Below are 20,714 nucleotides of genomic sequence, written 5' to 3' on the forward strand. Positions count from 1 at the left end.
GTGTGGGGGAGTGGACAGATGGTTGCTTTGGGTGAGGGGGGGGAAGCCACAGCTGCTGGGGAGGGACAGCTACTGCTGCTGCTGAAGGACCTGGTGTCAGGTGATGCTGATGTTGGCAATGCAGAGATGTATAATTCAAATCTAAAATTCAGAGTTACCAGATAAGGCCATGTGAGTCTAGAGTGAATGCAGGCTTTTATAAATACTGAGAAATGCAGAGGGGGGACGGGACGCTATGTATAGCTGACCAGAAAAGCTCTTACTAAAAATACTTCAATGTGCGAGTTTGTCCACATTGGGATGCAAAAGCTAACCATAAGAGATGTTTTCTGCTGGAATCCTATCTAGTATCAGCCAAAAACTTCATGATTTCTCTGTTAAGCTGCCTGTTAAGCTCGTGTCTAGCCTGTTTAGTCTCCAGGCTTGGCAAGTGGGGGGTGGTGGGGTGGTGTGCGTGTTGTTTGGTTGGTTTGGTTTTTTGTGATAGGTAGCCTTTCAGCTTTCCTTTAGCTTGCTAGGGACATTAAGATGATATGCCTTGATACTGTTACAGTGTGTTTTGTCATGTCCTTTGTATCATGATCCTGCACTTGCTGATACTGTCTTTCATCTGATCCCTTGGTGAAATTGATTCAGGGAACTAAACCGCTCACAAGTCTTACTTCTTTGTAGTCTTGCCGCATGCTTCTTGAATTGGCTGTAAGATCAAGTGATCAGCAGTGACCAGGTTCTGCAAGTGCTGAAGGGAAAGGGCAAGATCACAGTAATTCAGTGCAGATTACCCAAATGGCTTCAGGAGGATAGCATCAGCATCCAGATATACTTAAGACTCTGGGGATTTTAGTAGTCCCAGTACGTGGTTTAGTCTGGTTGTAGGACAGCTTTCCTAGAGCTTTCAAAGTGAAACTTTTTATATTCTTGAACTTTCTTGTATAAATGAATTAGTGTTTAAAATCACCAGTGCTAAACTATTTGTATTCTTAGTTTTACAAATCATTTAATTGTTATTATAATACAGTCTTAAATTAATTTTAAAAATATAAATAAATATACAAATAAATTAAAAAATCAAGTTTCCACAGACTAGTAATTAGTAAGTAATGTTAACAGTGATACCTTCCCAGTTTTAAGGTTGAATATTTACATTCTAAATCTAAATTGTTACACTCGGGAAATAGTGGGTTAAAAGGTTTCAGAAAAACAAGACATGTACCAACTTGCACATGTATTAATTTTTCCCTCAAAGGACCGACCACCTCCAAACTCCTGGAAGAAGATAGAACAGTCCAGGGAATATAAAAATGGCAATCAGCTCAGGGAATATCAACTGGAAGGACTTAACTGGCTCCTGTTCAACTGGTACAATAGGTATATGCATGGAATGTTTTCTAATGAAAATTTTAAACCATATGGAGTGAATCACTGTTACTGGGAATGAATACTATTTAAACTAAATTTATCTTACCTTCTGTGCTTATAGCTAAAAGGGTGTAACTGGAAAAAACAAATTTCTCTGGGTATACAAGTAGTATGTTTTTATCCACAAGAATAACAAAAAACAAATCTTAAAAGGACAAAACTAACCTTACTGAAAAGAAATATTCAATAGCTATGAGGAAATTAAAACAAAAAAGCAATTTCCACTAAAGTGCAAGCTTTTAGAATTTTTGGAACAACTGGGAAACACCTTGAGTCTTTGAAAATGATTTCTAGCATTAGTATGTATTTCAAATAAAGTTACCTCTCTTCAAAAACAAGGCTAGTAAATAATTCTGTTTTCTACATTCTAAGCTGAAGTTAACTTATGTTCATCAGTGCTATGGCGAATTAACGGGAATGTGATGATCCTAAAGATATTTTTTCCAGAATGATCTATTTGCTGTATCTGAATTGGATTTCTATTCATGAATCTTCCTGCTTTCTTTACTTCCAAAATACCAGTTGCCTGTCCTTAATAGGGGTTACATCAGTGAGCATATGATTTTCACATACAGTTTCACGATCTGCAAAAATACTGTTTGCATTCTCAGTCAAGCACTGTGTAGCTGTGTGACCGCCTGTGCAAACAGAGCCCAAGGGCTGGAATGTATGGCTAAGGGAGAGCGCCCAGCGGTACTCCATGTAGTGATTTGTTATATGCGTCTGTTTCAGTTTTGGAAATGAGGGGAAACTGGTCAGCGGTGCTGTAATGCACTCCTTTTACATGAGTGTAGCTGGGGTACTTTGTGACTTTTAAGGAATCTTCATTAACTTCTAGCAGTTTTGTCAAGGTGAGCGTTACATGTAGGAAATCTGATGAATTCCTTTAATTAGGGCAGATGTAGCTCCAAAAGAATATTTCTGGAATATTTTCCTCATGGAACATGTAATTCTCAGGTTTAGCCAGTGCAAACCATGATTGAAAGCTTGTGGTTTTGTGTACTGAGTACATTGTTTCACCATAACCAAGGAGCTTTTGCAAGCATCTTTTACAGGGCCTTAATTTTGACTATTGTTTTCTGTGAGTGTATTTGAGGTTCATTTTTATAAATTGTGCGTTTGAGTAACAGCTTTAGCGTCTGTACTTTTTTGATGCTGATAAAGAACTGTATTTTACTTTCAGACGAAATTGCATTTTAGCGGATGAAATGGGTCTTGGCAAAACCATTCAGTCAATTACATTTCTCTATGAAATCCTCCTGGCTGGTATAAGAGGGCCTTTTCTGATCATAGCTCCGCTTTCCACTATAACAAACTGGGAAAGAGAATTTCGCACGTGGACTGACCTCAATGTTGTTGTGTATCATGGAAGTATGATCAGCCGGCAGATGATTCAGCAGTATGAAATGTACTTCAGGGACTCCCAGGTAGTGTAATGTCACTTGATTGTAATAACTTACCCGAAACCTGTTTCAGGTAGTAGTAATGAAAAGTATACTTTCCGTTATCTGTATGTATGTCTGAATGAAAATCATTTTACATCCTGTGATGTGCGTTTTTAGGCTTTGTACATATTAAGAGTCTTTAACATATGCTTACTGAGTAGATTTTATGAAAGTGGTTGCGGCAAGCTCTGTGTTGTTTCGGTATGCTGAGTAATTTTGTAGTTGAATAGCAGTGACGCTGATACTCATGCGGAGATTAAAGTGTACACAGATGGTTGCTGTTGGGTCCTGAATTTGAAGAGCAGTGAGAACAAAAGTACAGCCGATTAAGCTTTATGTTACCTTTATGTAGCTGTCGATTTCCTTCTCTTCGTGTAAACTAGCTTTGTCCGTGTACAGTGCTTTTCTGTCTGAATACTTCACATTAAATTACTTGAAAAAACCTTGAGCGCTGCCTTTTTTTAAAATGAGTTTTTTGCCTTTTCTATATGCTCCGCAACAACAAAGTATTTCTAGACTGTCATGGTACTTCTACAAAATCATTAAGGCGAAAAACTTCTTTTTTAAGTAGTGCTAAATATTAAAATGATATCTTGTTTCTCTAGTCAGTTACTGTATACTGCCTTAGTGAAGGCCTTACGCGTTCTCTCTGTCAGACCAGCGGAGTAGAGTAAGCTGTACAAAAAGGGTTCACTTCATTCTCAGGTGATATTTTTACTGCGTTACTGTACAAGTGCTAAATGTTCCCATCGTATGTTTGGATTGATCGACTGTAGGGTTTTTCCTGTCAGTCTTTCAGATTTTCCCAGAGTTAAAAATGTGATGCAATCTACATGTACCTTTTGAAATAGTTTTATTAGATAGTTATATCTGTAATTTAGAAGAGGTTAAAATTTCACTGTTGGCTAGACAGTATTGGATTTGTGGCTATGGGTAGTTACTCACTAGTATCAGTTACGATGTTATAGAGATACAATAAATTGTTTTGTCATCCCAACACATTTGTAATGTAAAATCTGACGTCTGGCTCTGGATAAAATATCAGCAACAATATCTTTTAATAGAGTAGATTCAAGGTAATGTAACAGATCTTTTTGTGTTGATTAATCTCTAGGGACGTATTGTTCGAGGTACCTACAGATTCCAAGCCATTATCACAACCTTTGAAATGATTCTTGGTGGGTGTCCAGAGTTAAATGCAATTGAATGGCGGTGCGTTATTATTGATGAAGCTCACAGACTGAAGAACAAAAATTGCAAACTCTTGGAAGGACTAAAATTAATGAACCTTGTGAGTAACTATATTTCACTTTGTGTTGGATTCTAGTTAAGTACCATATGGTAATAAATTACAAATTTGTTTTACCTGCCAAAAAAGACCTCTCGAGCATTCTTTCTCAGGAGGTATCTATTCCTAATAGTCTCTTCAATTTTATGTATAGCTGGTATGTTGTTGATTAAATAAAACGTGGCAAGTTCCAGCTACAAGCAGAATCTATTTTTGGTGATACTAGTCTATAGTTTAGTTTGATTGTGATGACGATTTCATTTAAAATTTGATTTATTACACCAGAATAGTTTTTGTGCACTAATTAATCTTTAAAAATCTGGAAAGTTTTTTAAACAAATTATTTTACAATAAAAGCAAGCAAGTAGCAGAATTTAAAACAGAGTTATTGTCTAGTCCCATAGTTAAGCTTTCATTTGATAGAGTGCAAGCTTTTAAAAAGTGGATACTACCGTGGATATTGATGCTTTTGGTGCATTAATACAAAATGCACCATGACTAGTTTTGCATTGTTTTTTTGATTTCTTTATTATTTTGATACACTTGTTGCTACGTGTTCTCTGAAATTGTCTTACTTGCTTTCTGATGCATGGCTACTGTATATTTTCCACACTATAGAGAGGATGTGTGAATTCACACGTGTGGATATTACAGTCATTGTTGAAGTGTTCAGTCACTTCCTCATTACAGATACAGGAAGACCAGAATTTAAAGACAAGCTAGCAGAAGATACTTACTGTTGTTCTTTTATAAGTCTGTTCATCCGTATTACATGTGTGCTTAGTGACACACAGAACTGGTACTTTCAGGTTATGATGCTCAGACCTAACACAGATTTTTGCGGATGTGTGCACATAGGTCATGTGAGTTTTGTTTCCTTTTACAGGAGCATAAAGTGCTGTTAACAGGTACCCCGCTGCAGAACACAGTAGAAGAATTATTTAGCCTCCTTCATTTTCTTGAACCGTTGCGTTTTCCTGCTGAATCTACGTTCATGCAAGAATTTGGAGACCTTAAAACAGAGGAACAGGTATTGCATGCTAAGTTCCCTTTGAGCTTCAGTGTGTAAGAGTAACTTCCTTGAAGGAAAACCTTGTTTTGGATAGTAACAGTTAATCAATCCCCCCACCCTCCTCTTCACACCCCACATAGCCCCTGTGAGTTCTTTAGTCATGCAGTTTCTCTAAACTGTACAGGCAGTAGAAGTCTTTTAAATATGATACTTTATGTTAAAGAATAATTTTAACTTTTTTGGGGTTGGCTTTTTAAATTTGGCAGGTAAACAGTGAGAATAATAAAAAGTGGCATTTACTGGCTTTGTAAACACAAGTCTTAGTAAAAAAGCTCCTTTATTGTTGTTGTTTTGGAGTACGTGAAAAAATTCTTCAGTAATTTGGGGTTAAAAATAAGGCTGTATCCCACCTGGAAAACATTTTATGTAATTATAGGAAAAAAAATGATGAGTGATCCAGCGTTCAAAAATTTTTAAATGAACTACGCTATTAATTTTTCATGTTGCAACAAACTGTTGTGTTTCATTTAGGTTCAGAAACTACAAGCTATCCTGAAACCCATGATGCTCAGACGATTAAAGGAAGATGTAGAAAAAAAGCTGGCTCCTAAGGAGGAAACTATAATTGAAGTAGAACTAACTAATATTCAGAAGAAATATTATCGAGCAATTTTGGAGAAAAATTTTGCTTTCTTATCCAAAGGAGCAGGGCAAGCAAATGTACCCAATCTGGTTAACACTATGATGGAACTCAGGAAGTGTTGTAATCACCCTTATCTCATCAAAGGTAAATAACTTATAAAGACTGATTCTTGTACTACTTTTTAACTACTTCTGTACTTTTAGTTAAAATATGTAACTTTTCATCAGACTTTCCAGGGATCAGATTAGGTGGAAGCATTTTTTGGATAGATGTAAGGCAGAGTTGTGAGGCAGTTGCATAATTGCGGCCTGAAGCATGAAATCGTTGTTTTGTAGGATTTCACAGGATGTTCAGAAGCAATTACCTCATGGAAACATTAGATCTCTTTAAAAGCAGTATGAAAAACTTCTAGAGCTAACTTTTTAAATGAATGCTTTTTGCAAGTGATATGGTCTGTGTCATTCTTCGTTGCTTTTCTCACTTAGCTATAACTAACTTGGATGTTTTTTCCTGCTTGCAAGAAAATACCCTTTAAGCTCGTAAAGTTTTTGCAATGATTTCAGTTGTAGTGGGACTTTCAGAAAAGGCTTTCAAAACACTGTTTTTAAGACTGTACAACCCATTTAAAGTAACAGACACAAAAGGACTCAAGAGTTTCTTAGTTGTTTTTGTTGAACAACACTTGAGAAATAGTATTTTTGGGGTTTCAATTCTGGGGGTGGGGGCGGGGGTTCTGCTCATTCTAGGTGTTTTTTTCTGTGGTGTTCTGCTAAAAAACTTGTTTTCAGAGATCATAGAAAGAAGTGTTCTTGCTAGACTTTAAATCCATCCAGCATTCAGTTCTGTCTCCAGCAGTGGTTAATGGGGGATATTTAGTGTCTAGGCACTGGTTTTAGTAACTTAGTCTTGTATGTGTATGGAGGTGTTTCGTAGATAGACCTATAGGTACAGAAATACATTCTTTGCCAGGTGCTGAAGAGAAGATCCTTGGAGAGTTTAAAGAAACTTACAGCCCAAGTGCGCCTGACTTCCATCTGCAAGCAATGATCCAGTCTGCTGGTAAATTGGTTCTTATTGATAAACTTCTTCCAAAAATGAAAGCAGGAGGCCACAAGGTCCTTATCTTCTCTCAAATGGTGCGCTGCCTTGATATTTTGGAGGATTACCTTATACATAAAAGGTAAGATACTGCATATTCTGCCTCCGATAGTACATGGTTCTCAGTAGGCATATCTTTGAATGTTATTGCAGGATTAATGATTACAACATACCAAAGAGAGGATTTACTTTTTTTTTCCGCTAATCACTGTGTGACTTGCTGTGTTGTGTGATAGCTTATCATTTATTCACCAACAAATGAAAAACTTCAGAGAGCAACTAAAGAGAGGTGGTTGAGTAAACCACATGCCTTGAGTTTGATGCTTCTTCTATTGCATTCTTGTATGTACGTACTTTTTATACTTGCCTGTCAGAAACCAAGTAACTTCAATCTTGGCATTGCTGATCAAAACTCTGGGAAGCATAGAACATGTTCTTTATTTACATCTGTTCAACTCAGAGCAGACAGGGGAAATGCAGCTCCTTAATCCGAGCAGAATATAAATACAAAGTGGTAAACGACTGGAGGTTTGTTTTTTGGTAATGTAAAAATAAAAAGGTGCTTCCTATCTTTCCTGAATTATTACTGCTTTGAATTTTGCAGCAGAACTGAACTGCCAGCCATAAAGCAGCTCCTTAGATTGGCTCTTGCTGTCACACGTAATATTACCCTTTGATTATACTGTTGACTCCACGGAAACGGAGAGCTTATTTAAGCACGTGAATAAATACTGTGTGTAAAGCCGTAGCCCATAAAAATCTAACCTTAAACTTGGTTACAATCAGTAGTTTTTCAACCTGAAAAACTATAAAAAAGCATGGTTCCGGTGGTTTTAGTAGTTGATTTATTGGAATGTACGTACTGTATATCTAGCAGTGAACTACATAGCAATACGGAGTTAACATGTAAAAACAATAGTAAAAATGTCAAGCCTTCCTGCAATAGATAATGAAATATATATTGAAAATTGTTAGTAGAGCATAATACCTCTTTCTGTGATAATTTTATATGACTTCCGTGTTTCGATGTGCTTTGTTTCGTAAAGCTATCAATTTGAACCAAGAGCTCAACAGTTTATATGTTTTGTTTTAATAGACTAATTTTAACTTGGTAGTAGGACTTGATAATCCAGTATGGCATGTACTCCTTATTCTATAATGTTGTACGACACATAGACCACTGCATCATATCTACAGGTGGAATTTTCTGAAATCTATAGAAGCTGAAATTTGGTCTATGCTACTGTTTGATTAGAAATGTTAGAGTGCACACGTGATTAGACTTAATACTTAGGAGAATTCATGGCTGTAGGAGATGGCTGCCTGCCAAAATGCCTGTGGTCCTGTGGATTGTCTGCTGTGACATTTTATTGCTGATTAGAAGAAAAACTGTTGTGAGGCTTTTTGGCTAGTAGGTACACGTTCAGCATCTTACTCCATTTACAATGTACAAAAGTATCTGTTCCCTTTTTAAGCATTTCACCTGAAGTCAGAAGTTTCATAGGCGTCTTTGTAGTTGTCAAAGGTAACTGAAATGACAGTTTTACTTCAGGCTTTTAAATTTGCTGGTTTCAGTTAAGGAAGCCCTGTATTCATTGATGCCTTGATAGACTGTTAGAGGTGCTGTCATGTAATTTTTGTTCCATTTCTCTTAATCTTGACAGAATCAATATGCAGTTTGTCCAGTGACAGCTCACCAAGTACTGCTTTCTGCTGGTTACTTGATTACCCCTGAACACATTCAGACAATTTGGTATATAACACAGAAGTACACTGTCCTGCTTCTGTGACCTTTAGGCAGCGATCCAAGCGCGATGGCATGTGACTTTAAGGTTATGGCATGTCTTAATGCAACTAAGTGTCAGGGTCATACATGTTTCCTGATACGTTTAATCAGGTGCTTGCTTTAGTGGACCAAGTTCAGAAGCACTTGTCTTAAAATGCTGGTGTTGGGACTTCTTGATGCGTATTAATGCTACAGATGTGCAAGTTCTGTCATGATTCCTCGTTATGTTATCCACTGATAATCAAAGCTAGCTTGTATCGCTTTTATTCACTGTAAAGAATAAACATGCAAGCAGAGCTGTTCTAATCCCCCTTTAAATTACAAAATAAAAGAAACAAAGAATTATTTATGTGTGTTTATCTGTGACAATTTCCAGATACTTATATGAACGAATTGATGGGCGAGTACGAGGGAATCTCAGACAAGCTGCAATAGACCGGTTCAGCAAACCAGATTCCGATCGCTTTGTCTTCCTTCTGTGCACCAGAGCTGGTGGTTTGGGCATTAATTTGACTGCAGCAGATACATGCATAATTTTTGATTCTGACTGGAATCCTCAAAATGATCTGCAGGTAAGTTCCTTTGAGCTTAATAGTGGGGCCTAAGAAGGAAAACCTGGTTGATATAAATTTGGTCACTGTGAATATTGTCTGTGTTCTGAACATGCATGGTTTTAAAAGGTTCAGGTTTTCTTAAGGCGGCTATGTAAATGGTTTTTGATGAATACCTTCTGCTTGGATAGGAGAGGTCATCTGGGTTTGGTTGGGTTCTAACTTTCTCTTTCACATTTGTTACATTATAAAAGCACAACACAGGAAAACTAAGTCAGTGAGTTGATAAAACCCTGAAGATTTTGAAGGCGCTATGAAAGTAGGGGTTAGATTTTGCATATAGTGACTAACAGTTTATCGAAATAGAGCTGTTTAGCTAAAACGTAAGATTATAGAAAAGGATTAATATGTATTAAGAAACGGTGATTTAATCAAATGTAGGAATTTGTCCTAGTCACAACTACTTCACCATTTGTGTCTGGAGAGCAGATAACTTACAAGCTAGCATGTGTTTGTATTGAGTGTTGCTGCAAGAGAAATACCATTTAGTAGCGTTCAGCACAGGTCATTCATCTGTACGTGACTTACTATACTGTTTTTAGAAAACTGTTCGCAATGTGGAATGCCTGATAGCTTCTGTTGACTTAAATATGACTTGACTTCCTTTTGAATTCATATGGTGGTTTTTCAGATTGCGCTACCGCAGAAATACTTTCTTGAAAGAATAGTATCTCTCTCCTAGATAAGTCGAAGTTCTTATTGCCATTCTCCCTTTCTCCAAAAGGCTCAAGCCCGTTGTCACAGGATTGGTCAGAACAAGGCAGTGAAGGTTTACAGGCTGATAACGCGAAACTCCTACGAGAGAGAGATGTTTGACAGAGCAAGTCTGAAACTGGGACTGGATAAGGCTGTCTTACAGAGTATGAGTGGAAGAGAAAACAGTGTCGGTGGCGTATGTAAACTTATTTCTTGAAATATCTTTCCTTTTCTTCTTGTAATTGTGTGGGAACTATTTTAAATTACAGAAGCTGCCATTTTTCTGTTGTTTGCATCTCTTACGTTTTACGTGTGGACTAACAATATAGTTGACATAATTTTAAATGTAGTCAGTTGCTCTGATAAATCTTTCACTGTTTCTTGCCTGTTTAAGGTCCAAGATAGTTAATGTCAAAGTTAAAACAATGAGTAAAGTTTACCTTTGTTTCCTTGTATCTTCTCATATTAATATCATGTGTTACTTTAATATAAGGTGAGATTTATGTCTGTTATTAACAGGTAAATTTTTTAAGCTATGTTCATCGTAGTGTTGAGAACAGCCAAAAAAAAAAAAAAAAAAAAAGACCCATACTTGTAAAAATGTTTACTGTAACCATGTAACAAATTACTTTGACAGTCAACTAGACTTTTCTCTTAGCTTTTAATAATCTAGATTTTAAGCTTATTAATTATAAAGCACAGGTTGCAGAAACATTGGAAAGGGAAAGAGAAACAGAAAAGACTTTGGCGGATTTATTTTCTTATATGTCTGAAACCTATTTTATTGTCTCAGATCCAGCAACTCTCCAAAAAAGAAATAGAAGACTTGCTTCGAAGAGGTGCATATGGTGCCATTATGGATGAAGAAGATGAAGGCTCTAAATTCTGTGAGGAAGACATTGACCAAATTTTGCAGCGTCGTACTAAAACTATCACAATTGAATCCGAAGGAAGGGGCTCCACATTTGCCAAGGTGCAGAAGCAGCAAGTTGTTCTTTGACAGTATAGAGCTGTGAATGTAATTGAATGTTGTAAAGCTTATGCATTTTTGGTTTTTGTTTTTTTTTTTTTTAAGTTATGTTTACTTTTGTTTAATGTGTATGTATGTTAAGTACATTTTGAGGTTCTTACATCTGTTTATATTAACATGCACATAGCAAAATCAGATTTGCATGTACAGATTGTGTAAAAGCCAGATGCAAAGAGCATGCTTGAGGAAAGATGAGTGATAGGTGTGTGCTGCTTTAGAAAAGGCCATACAATGGACTGCATTAACCAAGAACATTAAAACAGCTTTGTTTGTAGATCCTTTATATTCAGATATATTGGAGGTAGGGGAAGATTTATGTAAAACAGTAAGATTAAAAATTGTCAGGCTTACTCTGAAAATGCCTACACATAGGTTATAGTTTGAACTTTGAGCTTTTTGGTAAGAGTTTGAAAAGCAAAATAAGAAAGTTCCTAAAATAGCATGGGGTGGAGTGTATGTGTGTGTGTATATATACATATGTAGAGAGATGCTGAGATTAGTGTAAGGTCTTAGGAGTAATAGTGTAGAATAACATTAGACCGACGTGCTCTTAAGTTTTGGAGGGTAAGAGATAAACAGTAATATCATAACAGCCAAAAAGCTGTGCTGGAAAATTGGGTGAACAGAACAGAACAAAAACATTTGGACTCCTTAATTTCCAAAGTATGTGCAAATATGAATCTGAACAAATAGCAATTCAGGTAAATTAAAAAATTGATTCGTAATTTTTTTTTAAACATCAAACAGTATAACTGAGCTTGGAACATGGGTACTTTATGAATGCAGTTGTGACAATTAAAAAAAAGGTAAAGAAAAAGGAAAATCTTAATATAAATGTATATTACTATATTTTAAATAATATTCATAAATATTACTTAATTATACATTAATTTAGGCCCTCATCTTGCTGATTGTGGTTTAAATAAGAAATAGACTTTTAAAGGTCATCATCACTGTTTTTTTATCGGAGGAGTAAGAAGTTTTTGTACGCACTTACACTATTCCCAAAAGCAGTGTATCAGGGTTTTTTAAATGCCATCTGAAATTAAGCTTATTCCATGCTCTCAAGCTTTGATTGTTGGTAGTTTACACACTCCTTTGAAATTTCCCTCAAGCGAGTGCTTTTGCATGAGATGAAATCCCCAAATGCTGATAAGCTGCTTCAAAAGATTCTATTTTCTCCTATTCAAGTAATTTAGATTCAGACTTAGAAGCCAAAGAATCTTGCTGCTTAGTGTTCTTCTCTCCTGATAGGGCATTAAAGTTCGTTAGATTTTTTTGATATATTATGGATCTGATCTTAAAAAATGAAGTGGGAGGAGAACTTTTGAGTTGCTTTGCACTGTAACTTCTAAAGTCTTAACAGCTGCTGGGGAGATTTTTGATTAAATAAGGTTATGCAGGCTTCACAGCACTGAGACATTCAAACTCACTCTAGAAACTTTTGATATATGATGATGGTAATATTTTGTTTTATTTATTACAGGCTAGTTTTGTTGCATCTGGAAACAGGACTGATATTTCACTAGATGATCCCAACTTCTGGCAGAAATGGGCCAAAAAAGCAGAAATAGATATAGATGCTCTCAGTGGTAGAGTAAGTACTTCTCTTTTTTTAATGCATGTTTTTTCAAGTATGTGCTTGCTGTTTAATTCTGAAATGGCAGGTCTAGGATTTCTGGTGCTTTTTTGGATGAATATTTCAACAAATCAGGCTTTTTGTGCTGGTTGGTTTGTGCATGAGTAATCAGCCTGCGGTTAGCTTTAGTACTCCTTAGCTCCCTGCTGTCCCAAAAGAGTTTGGGGGTCTTTGATATTTGTCGAAGACCTGGAAATGGTTGAAAGTGTGTAATTGTTCTGATTGCCCTGTTTCTCTGTCTGTAAATCCTGGGCTGGAAGCTGCAATATAGCTGACTACGAATGGTATCAATTTTATAATGCTGGAAGTTGTCCCCTGTGCTTGAAGACATTCATGGCGTTCATTTCTAAAAAGGTTTTAGTGCTCCTTTTTTACTCAGAGAGACTGCAGCGTGGTCTGTGTAAATACTCAGCTCAGATGAGGTATTCGATACCATTTGTAACTACTGTACTAGCGTCATGGTATGAAACCCATTTTTTGTTGCCTTAAATACCATGTTTTACTTCCTTTATGGATGTTTACGGTGATGTCTTTACAAAAACCTATGACATTAGACAGAAATTGTGGTTTCTGTACTGAAGCAGTCTACTTTAAGAAAAATTTATCAACTGTTTCTCTGATTTGTTTGAAACTTTGCAGAACAGCCTGGTTATTGATACTCCAAGAATTAGGAAACAAACACGGCCCTTTAGTGCTACAAAAGATGAGCTGGCCGAGTTGTCTGAAGTGGAGAGCGAGGGTGACGATAAACCAAAACTCCGCAGACCTTGTGACCGCTCCAATGGATATGGAAGAACCGAGTGCTTTCGGGTGGAAAAAAACTTACTGGTCTATGGGTATTGTATACATCCTTCTTGATTCTAGGAAGTTTGTTACAAAACACTTACTTTTTTATGTATTAAATTATATTTATGGCATAACTTTTAGCTATATTGGCAATAACATGGTGTGTGTATATAGAATTTTATTAGAAGATGAATGTACATGAATTTATCGTGCACCCTGTATAAATTTTTCTAACAACTTGCAAATTGAAGAAACACTTGAGAGGGGAGAGGTGAAAACCTTTCTTTAAGGGAGACTGGCATTTAACAAGGGCATTACAGTAGTCTCTCAAAATTGTTACCCTAAGTGCTGCAGGCAGTCTCAAAACTTTAAATAAACATGTGATATAAAGGCTTGGTAGGTGACTTGATGTTCATAATAGCAAAACGTCTTGCGCTTCGATGAGGTGCAAACAGGAACTGAAAAATCTAAGCAGTTATTTTAAGCATACTTAAATCAGGTATGTTGGTTTGGAAGTAAAATCTTAGGATTTCTCTGCCCACCTTATAAGATAAATGACTGTGTGCTTATCAGTACGAGTTCCTGTCAGTTTTGTGTCTTAGAAGCTTGAACAATCATGCAGGGTTTGTTTTTTTTTGTGTGTGTGTGTGGTTTGTTGTTTTTTTTTTCTTACAACAGGCAGGTTTTGTTTAAAACTCTCATTTTAAATAGGTGGAATTCTGTTGCAAATGTTACTTTCATGTTCCTACTCCTTAACATAAGCTGAAGGAAAAAATCGGAATTCTAAATATTTTACAGAGAAGTTCCCTTGTATAACAGAAACCGACAGGCTACCCAAGTGTTTCACTTCTAAGTGCTGATTTGTGTTTCGCTTTGGACTAGGTGGGGCCGATGGAGAGAAATTTTATCACACGGTCGCTTCAAGAGACAATTGAACGAACAGGATGTGGAGATAATTTGCCGAGCTCTATTAGCTTATTGTCTTGTTCACTACAGAGGGGATGAGAAAATAAAAAGTTTTATATGGGATCTTATTACCCCAACAGAGGATGGGCAGACACGAGAGTTACAGAATCACCTTGGTAAGGCGTTACATGTTTCTGCAGTTAAATAGATTAATAAACATACACATGTGGTACTGGGGTGAAAACAGCTAAAAATTCTCTCTGAATGAGTCTTACTCTAAAATAAATGGAACTTATTTCAGATAGCAATTCAGTTGATGGGAGAAGAAACATTTTTTTCTGCTTTTCTTTGTATTGGATGGCTTACCCAAATGCATTGGTATACTCTGTGTAAGCTTTCTTTTCATTTCAGTTTTTAAGAACCTATTGTGTTCCGTAGTAGGTGACAACACACACTACTTTATTTGCCCCCCATCTCCTGCTTTGTCCTTAGCTGGTAAAATGTACTCTAGAGGTGCTCTAAGAGACAAAAGAGAAAAAAACCTCAGATCCAGCAGCTGTGGTGCTAGCATTTTTTTTCTGCACTGCAGGTCACAATACTGGTATAGGCTATAGGAACTATAAGTATCATGGAGATCTATACCTCCCTATTGCTGTTACTGTAATATATTTTAAATTATATAGGCTTATCAGCCCCTGTGCCCAGAGGAAGAAAAGGAAAAAAAGTGAAGACCCAGGCTAGCACTTTTGATATACACAAAGCGGAATGGCTTCGAAAGTACAACCCGGAACATCTGTTACAAGATGAAGGATACAAAAAGCACATAAAACACCATTGCAACAAGTAAGCGGTAGCTGAAGTGTGAATGTCTTTCAATGTTTGTGTAAAGATACTTCTTTCTTCTGATTCCTCGTTGTCTTAGACTTACAAATACTGTCGCCCCATGAAGGAACAAGTTTTAATGGTGTTAACTTGTTTAGAATAAATAGATTGCAGGGTATCAGGAGGTGGATGAGGTGGACAGAGTATTTCACATTTAAAATAATTCTGTTGTTATTTTGAAAGCAACAGTGTTTGTGTCTGTACAGAGAAAGAGTGAGAGATATTACTAGCATGTTTGGGGAGCCTTGTAGCAGCCAGCTCTTTAATAACTTCGGAAAGGAACTGAAAGCACTAAAGTAGTTGCCCCTCTGTCTTAACATGCTGTTTACCTGGCGCACTTTCTAGGCTTCTGAGAATCTGAGCTACTAGTTTGTTGAAAGCTCACTCGCAGCCATGAATGAGCTTGGTTTCCATGAAATATTTTTCAATAGCAAAACTTGTTATATTCTCTTTGAAAACTTGCTACGGCTATAGTCAAGAATTGAGATAAAGCGTGGAGAAGCCATTGGGGTCGTGCACCAAATGCTAAGTGAGAAGGAATGGAAAGGGGAAAGTGTTCATTGTCAGCCCGCTCGATTCATTCTAAGGGAATCTTCCAAGTAGGAAATGGGGAGTAGCAGTTTGTTCTTAGCAGTGTTTTATGAAGCTAGGGAGGAGTGTTCTGCTGGCCTTGGTCTGTGTCTTGGATTTGAAAGAATTTTTGCAATGAAACAATTTGTAAAAGTGATTGCAATAAAAGGGTGACCTGAACTGGAGGTTCTCCTCTTATAACTGAAGGAAATATGTTTTGGGAAAATGATGTGAAAGCTTTGTGATACTACAAAAGACAAACCCACACGCAACTATTGAAAACTTTGAGTGCTAATACTTGTATTTCTTTTTTTTCTTTTTGTTTAGAGTCTTGCTTCGAGTAAGAATGCTGTATTACTTAAAACAAGAAGTCATTGGTAATGAATTCCAAAAGGTGTTTGATGGAATTGATGCCAGGTGAACTATAGAGGTTTTTTTACCTTGTTTGTTTTAAATGTAAACTGTTAAATGAAAGTTCAGAAATCTTCCTAGACCTAAAAAAGAGATATTAAAACCAATTATTTTTATAATTATGCTGTGAGAAAAATGTTTTTGTGTACTTTCTGCTAGGCACTTTGTATTGACTTGACACGAGGAAGTCCTGATTCCTGTTTATGAGTCTAGCTATATAAAGTAACAACGATTTAAATCAAGTAGTCTGAAAAAGCAAGTGAAAGATAGAATTATATACTTTGCGTTCCAGTTGGCAGGTTTTTCCTGCCTCTTTGTGCACAGTTTTGGTTAATGTGCTGCATATTCCATTTTTTAAATTACTTTTTTTTTGTAATGGTGGTATTGCCATTTGGAAATTCACTGCTGCAGGAGCTTCTGATGGATAGAAAGTTTTAATTTGATTCAGAAAGTGTTATAAACATTTGTGGAAGAGCAGTGCATCTAGTGCTGTTAAACACAAAAGCAGATAATCTTTGGTTTGCTAAGTTTTGCAATCACAAACCGCTAGCAGTTGGCAGTTTACTGAGAGGGGAAGGATGTTCTATGCTAGTACTGCTTTCGTATTCTTTCCCTGTTGCTGGTCTCTGTCAAATGCAAAATACCAAGCTGTCTGGGTGTTTTGTATTGCTGCTTTTGTATATGTGTACTCGGAAGAGAGAAGTTTACAAAACCCACATAAAGTACAACTGTACAAAAAGAAAACAAAAATTTATTTCTTCCTCTGAATATTATTGATGTTGGTGTGCTGTTGGTGATTTTCCTTAGTGAAATTGATGTTTGGGTCCCTGAGCCAGATCATTCTGAAGTTCCTGCTGAGTGGTGGGATGCAGATGCAGATAAATCCCTTCTAATTGGAGTTTTTAAACATGGTGAGTAATATGGATGACTGCATATGTATGTTCCCCACCCCTCAATATAAAAACCCTACACTCAATTTTTTTTTTTTTTTATAGCTTACTCTGAAAGTTGAGTTTATGCCACTTCTTTTTTTTTTCCTTTATAGGTTATGAAAAATACAACACTATCAGAGCAGACCCAGCGCTGTGCTTCTTGGAGAGGGTTGGCAAGCCAGATGAAAAAGCAGTTGCTGCTGAACAGAGAGCAAATGATTACATGGATGGGTATGAGCACTTAAAAGTGGGCACGAATGTTTCTTAGCCTTAAAGTAAACGAGACTGAATTTGTATGTTGTCCTTTATTGTCTTCTCAACTAGTTTTTCTACTAGTTTGATGTCATTGTGAAGAATACTACTTTGATTTTACTCCCACAGAGTGGAAGAGAGTTAGGAACAGTGTACCAGAACCGTTGAAGTTTTGGATTTCACAGTTAAAGGAAAAAGGCAGCAGCTTGTTAACAAGAACTTTCACCTTGTATTGCTGTATCAGAAATATTACTTAGGCACTGAAGTGCAAAAGCCTTCAGAGGCGGAGTACTACAGACCTATTTAACTTTATTTCAGGTCGGTCAGCTTAGTGTATTAGTCTCGCGTACCTAAGCAGTGGTGACCCCAGCAGATCGATTTGAATATCACTGATAACTGCTGAAAGGGAGAACAGCTTTTATTCATTGCTTCATCAGTGAGGTTAGCAGCTGTGTCATAAAGAGCATCTTTTAAAGAGAGAATGAATTGGGGTGGGGGGAGGGGGGGGCAGTATTCAAACCAAAGCTGCCATGAAATATTTCCCTCATTTCAAATAGAAAATGAAATACAATATATCTATCTAAATTTAAATGAGTTTTGGTTGATTGAAATGAATGTAAGGACTTTAAAATATTACTAAGATGGGTTCTTTTGTGTTGAAATTTTAACAGGGATGTAGAAGATCCAGAATATAAACCGGCACCAGCAATGTTTAAAGATGACATAGAGGTATAGTAGGCAACTGTTAATAGCTCTTTTTAACACAACTAGGATGTAATACTTCCACCTTTTTGTTACGCAAATTACTTCATTTTTCTATGTTTCTCTAAACTGATAGAACTTATTCCATGTGTTTCTGCAGTTGTGTGAGTAAGGGGGAATGGGAAGGAATTTTTGTCTAATTCTGTTGTGTGCCTTGTTAGCCACTGGTCTAAAATATATGTTACTTTGTTCCTTTGTCATACTTATAAATTGCCTGCAAGATATATGTTACTTTGTTCCTTTGTCATACTTAAAAATTGCCTGCAAGATGCAGGCTTAACCTAAATCTTGTGGAGCGGGCTACTTTTTAAATTTTGCTTCACTTTCATTTCTCTACAGGATGATGTTTCATCGCCAGGTGATCTAGTAATAGCAGATGGAGGTAAATACAGAAAACTTTAAATCCAAGCTAATTCATTCTATTTTGAGTTGTTCCAATTCTCCTGACTCAGCTAAAATGTATATAGATTGCGTAGTGTAGAACCGTAGGGCACCAGCAATGGTTAATTTCTTTCTTTGCCCTGTAACTTTGTTTTAATACAGATGGACAAATGATGGAAGGTGACAAAATCTATTGGCCCACTCAGTCTGCCTTAACAACACGTCTTCGCCGCCTAATAACAGCGTATCAACGAACAAGTAAAAATAGGCAGGCCCAGCAGATCCAGCCAGCGTTCCCAATACAAACTAGTATGATGCAGCCTCCGTATGAAGAAGCTGCTCTGAATCCAAAGATGGCTGCTAAGATTGAAAGACAGCAAAGGTACGTGCAGCATGCAAATAGACATTTTTGATCAATGTCCTTATATAAAAAATACTGAAGAAATAATAATGGCTAGCTGCATGAAATAGTGAGGAAAGTGACAGCATTTCCATTTTTTCTTATTTGTTGATCAAGATGGACGAGAAGAGAAGAAGCTGACTTTTACAGAGTTGTGTCCACATTTGGAGTGGTGTTTGATCCTGAAAGGGGACGGTTTGATTGGACCAAATTCAGGGCAATGGCTCGGCTACATAAGAAAACTGATGAGAGCTTAGAGAAGTACTTGTATGCGTTTATGTCAATGTGCCGGAGAGTCTGTCGTCTCCCCTCAAAAGAAGGTGGGTGTAAATGGTTTTACTTCTAGTTTTATCTGTAATTTCTGTTGCCAGTGCTTGTCTTGAGAAAGCGTTTTTTTTCATGTGTTCCAAAAAACAATAAGGGGGGTGCGGGGGGCGGACAGACATGACACAAGGAAATAAGGAAACATCCTAAGTGTAAAATTGAAAGTTTGTAATGGGGAGACATGCATTAACTGATTAAAGCCATCTATTTCTAGTATTGATTTGCAGTGAGGGTTTTTTGTTGTTTTTTTTTTTGCCAGATTCTTATCTCTGTTTTGTTTTTAATACAGAACTTGTAGACCCAAACATTTTTATCCAGCCAATTACAGAGGAGCGTGCTTCTCGGACTTTGTACCGCATTGAGCTCCTAAGGAAAGTGAGAGAACAGGCTCTTAGACACCCACAGTTGTTTGAACGTCTAAAACTGTGCCAGCCGAACCCAGACTTACCTGTTTGGTGGGAGTGTGGGACGCATGACAGGGATTTACTTATTGGAGCTGCTAAGCATGGAGTTAGCAGGACAGATTATCATATTCTTCGTGATCCTGAACTCTCATTTATGTCTGCGCAGAGGAACTATAATCAAAACAAAGTGGCACTCTCAAGGACTTCTACTCCACTCTTGCATCAGTACCAGATGGCATTATCTGCTTCTCCTCTTACACCTCAGTCAAGATTGTCAGATGCTAAAGTGAATGTTTTTGAGGACACGAAAACTAAAAATGAAAATCTGAAAGAGGACCCTCAGTCTTCTGAAGAGGAATCTATGTCTACAGAGGAGACACAGACAATAATGAAATCTGAACCTCTGAGTCCAAAAAATGGCACACCAATACAAAATGCAGACCACAAACCCAACGTGAAGACTGACACGGACAGGCGCATGGTGGCAGCAAGGACAGAGCCTCTGACTCCAAACCCAGCTTCCAAAAAACAGAGAGTCAGCAAAAGGGGATCTGACTCTAGCTCGGACTCAGACTCTGACTCAGATAGATCATCCTGTTCTTCCAGGTCATCTTCTTCATCCTCTTCATCTTCCTCATCTTGTTCACACTCTCGGTCAGGCTCTAGCTCTTCATCATCTTCATCTTGTTCTTCAGCATCTTCCTCCTCATCATCATCATCATCATCGTCGTCATCGTCGTCGTCATCATCGTCTGAAGAGAGTGATAGTGATGAAGAGGAGGCACAAAAACGTGGTATGTGTGTAGTCTTGTTTCTGTAGTGTAACTTTTAAACTGAAAAAGTTCATTCTTAATGGAAAAATGTCTTAAAAAAGGGTATTAAGTCCAGCATAAGTAATTAAACACATTTGCTTGATTCTTCAAGTGAGTTGGAGGAATTTCAGGGATACAGCATTTTGTTTCCTTCATATCAGTGCCCTGGATGAGGTACTTAAAATTTGTAGACCAGTTCCGTGAGCAAGCCTACTTGTGCGTGTG

General features: G+C 37.1%; 1 protein-coding gene across 9 annotated transcripts in view; it reads left to right on the forward strand.

The window, feature by feature from the left end:
* CHD9 (chromodomain helicase DNA binding protein 9) overlaps positions 1-20,714 on the forward strand; it is a 99,672-nt gene that overhangs the window by 63,478 nt on the left and 15,480 nt on the right. For all 9 annotated transcript variants that reach the window (XM_056360429.1, XM_056360428.1, XM_056360424.1 and 6 more), the window contains 21 exons: positions 1,247-1,368; positions 2,603-2,846; positions 3,979-4,155; positions 5,039-5,182; positions 5,696-5,951; positions 6,777-6,987; positions 9,068-9,263; positions 10,027-10,194; positions 10,792-10,971; positions 12,515-12,625; positions 13,307-13,503; positions 14,336-14,535; positions 15,043-15,202; positions 16,139-16,228; positions 17,030-17,133; positions 17,268-17,385; positions 18,078-18,135; positions 18,508-18,550; positions 18,712-18,931; positions 19,067-19,269; positions 19,563-20,471. In XM_056360429.1, coding sequence (XP_056216404.1) covers positions 1,247-1,368; positions 2,603-2,846; positions 3,979-4,155; positions 5,039-5,182; positions 5,696-5,951; positions 6,777-6,987; positions 9,068-9,263; positions 10,027-10,194; positions 10,792-10,971; positions 12,515-12,625; positions 13,307-13,503; positions 14,336-14,535; positions 15,043-15,202; positions 16,139-16,228; positions 17,030-17,133; positions 17,268-17,385; positions 18,078-18,135; positions 18,508-18,550; positions 18,712-18,931; positions 19,067-19,269; positions 19,563-20,471 — 4,111 coding nt within the window. The remainder of the gene's footprint in view (positions 1-1,246; positions 1,369-2,602; positions 2,847-3,978; positions 4,156-5,038; positions 5,183-5,695; positions 5,952-6,776; positions 6,988-9,067; positions 9,264-10,026; positions 10,195-10,791; positions 10,972-12,514; positions 12,626-13,306; positions 13,504-14,335; positions 14,536-15,042; positions 15,203-16,138; positions 16,229-17,029; positions 17,134-17,267; positions 17,386-18,077; positions 18,136-18,507; positions 18,551-18,711; positions 18,932-19,066; positions 19,270-19,562; positions 20,472-20,714) is intronic.

Source organism: Falco biarmicus, chromosome 15, assembly GCF_023638135.1.
Source record: "Falco biarmicus isolate bFalBia1 chromosome 15, bFalBia1.pri, whole genome shotgun sequence".
NCBI lineage: Eukaryota > Metazoa > Chordata > Aves > Falconiformes > Falconidae > Falco > Falco biarmicus.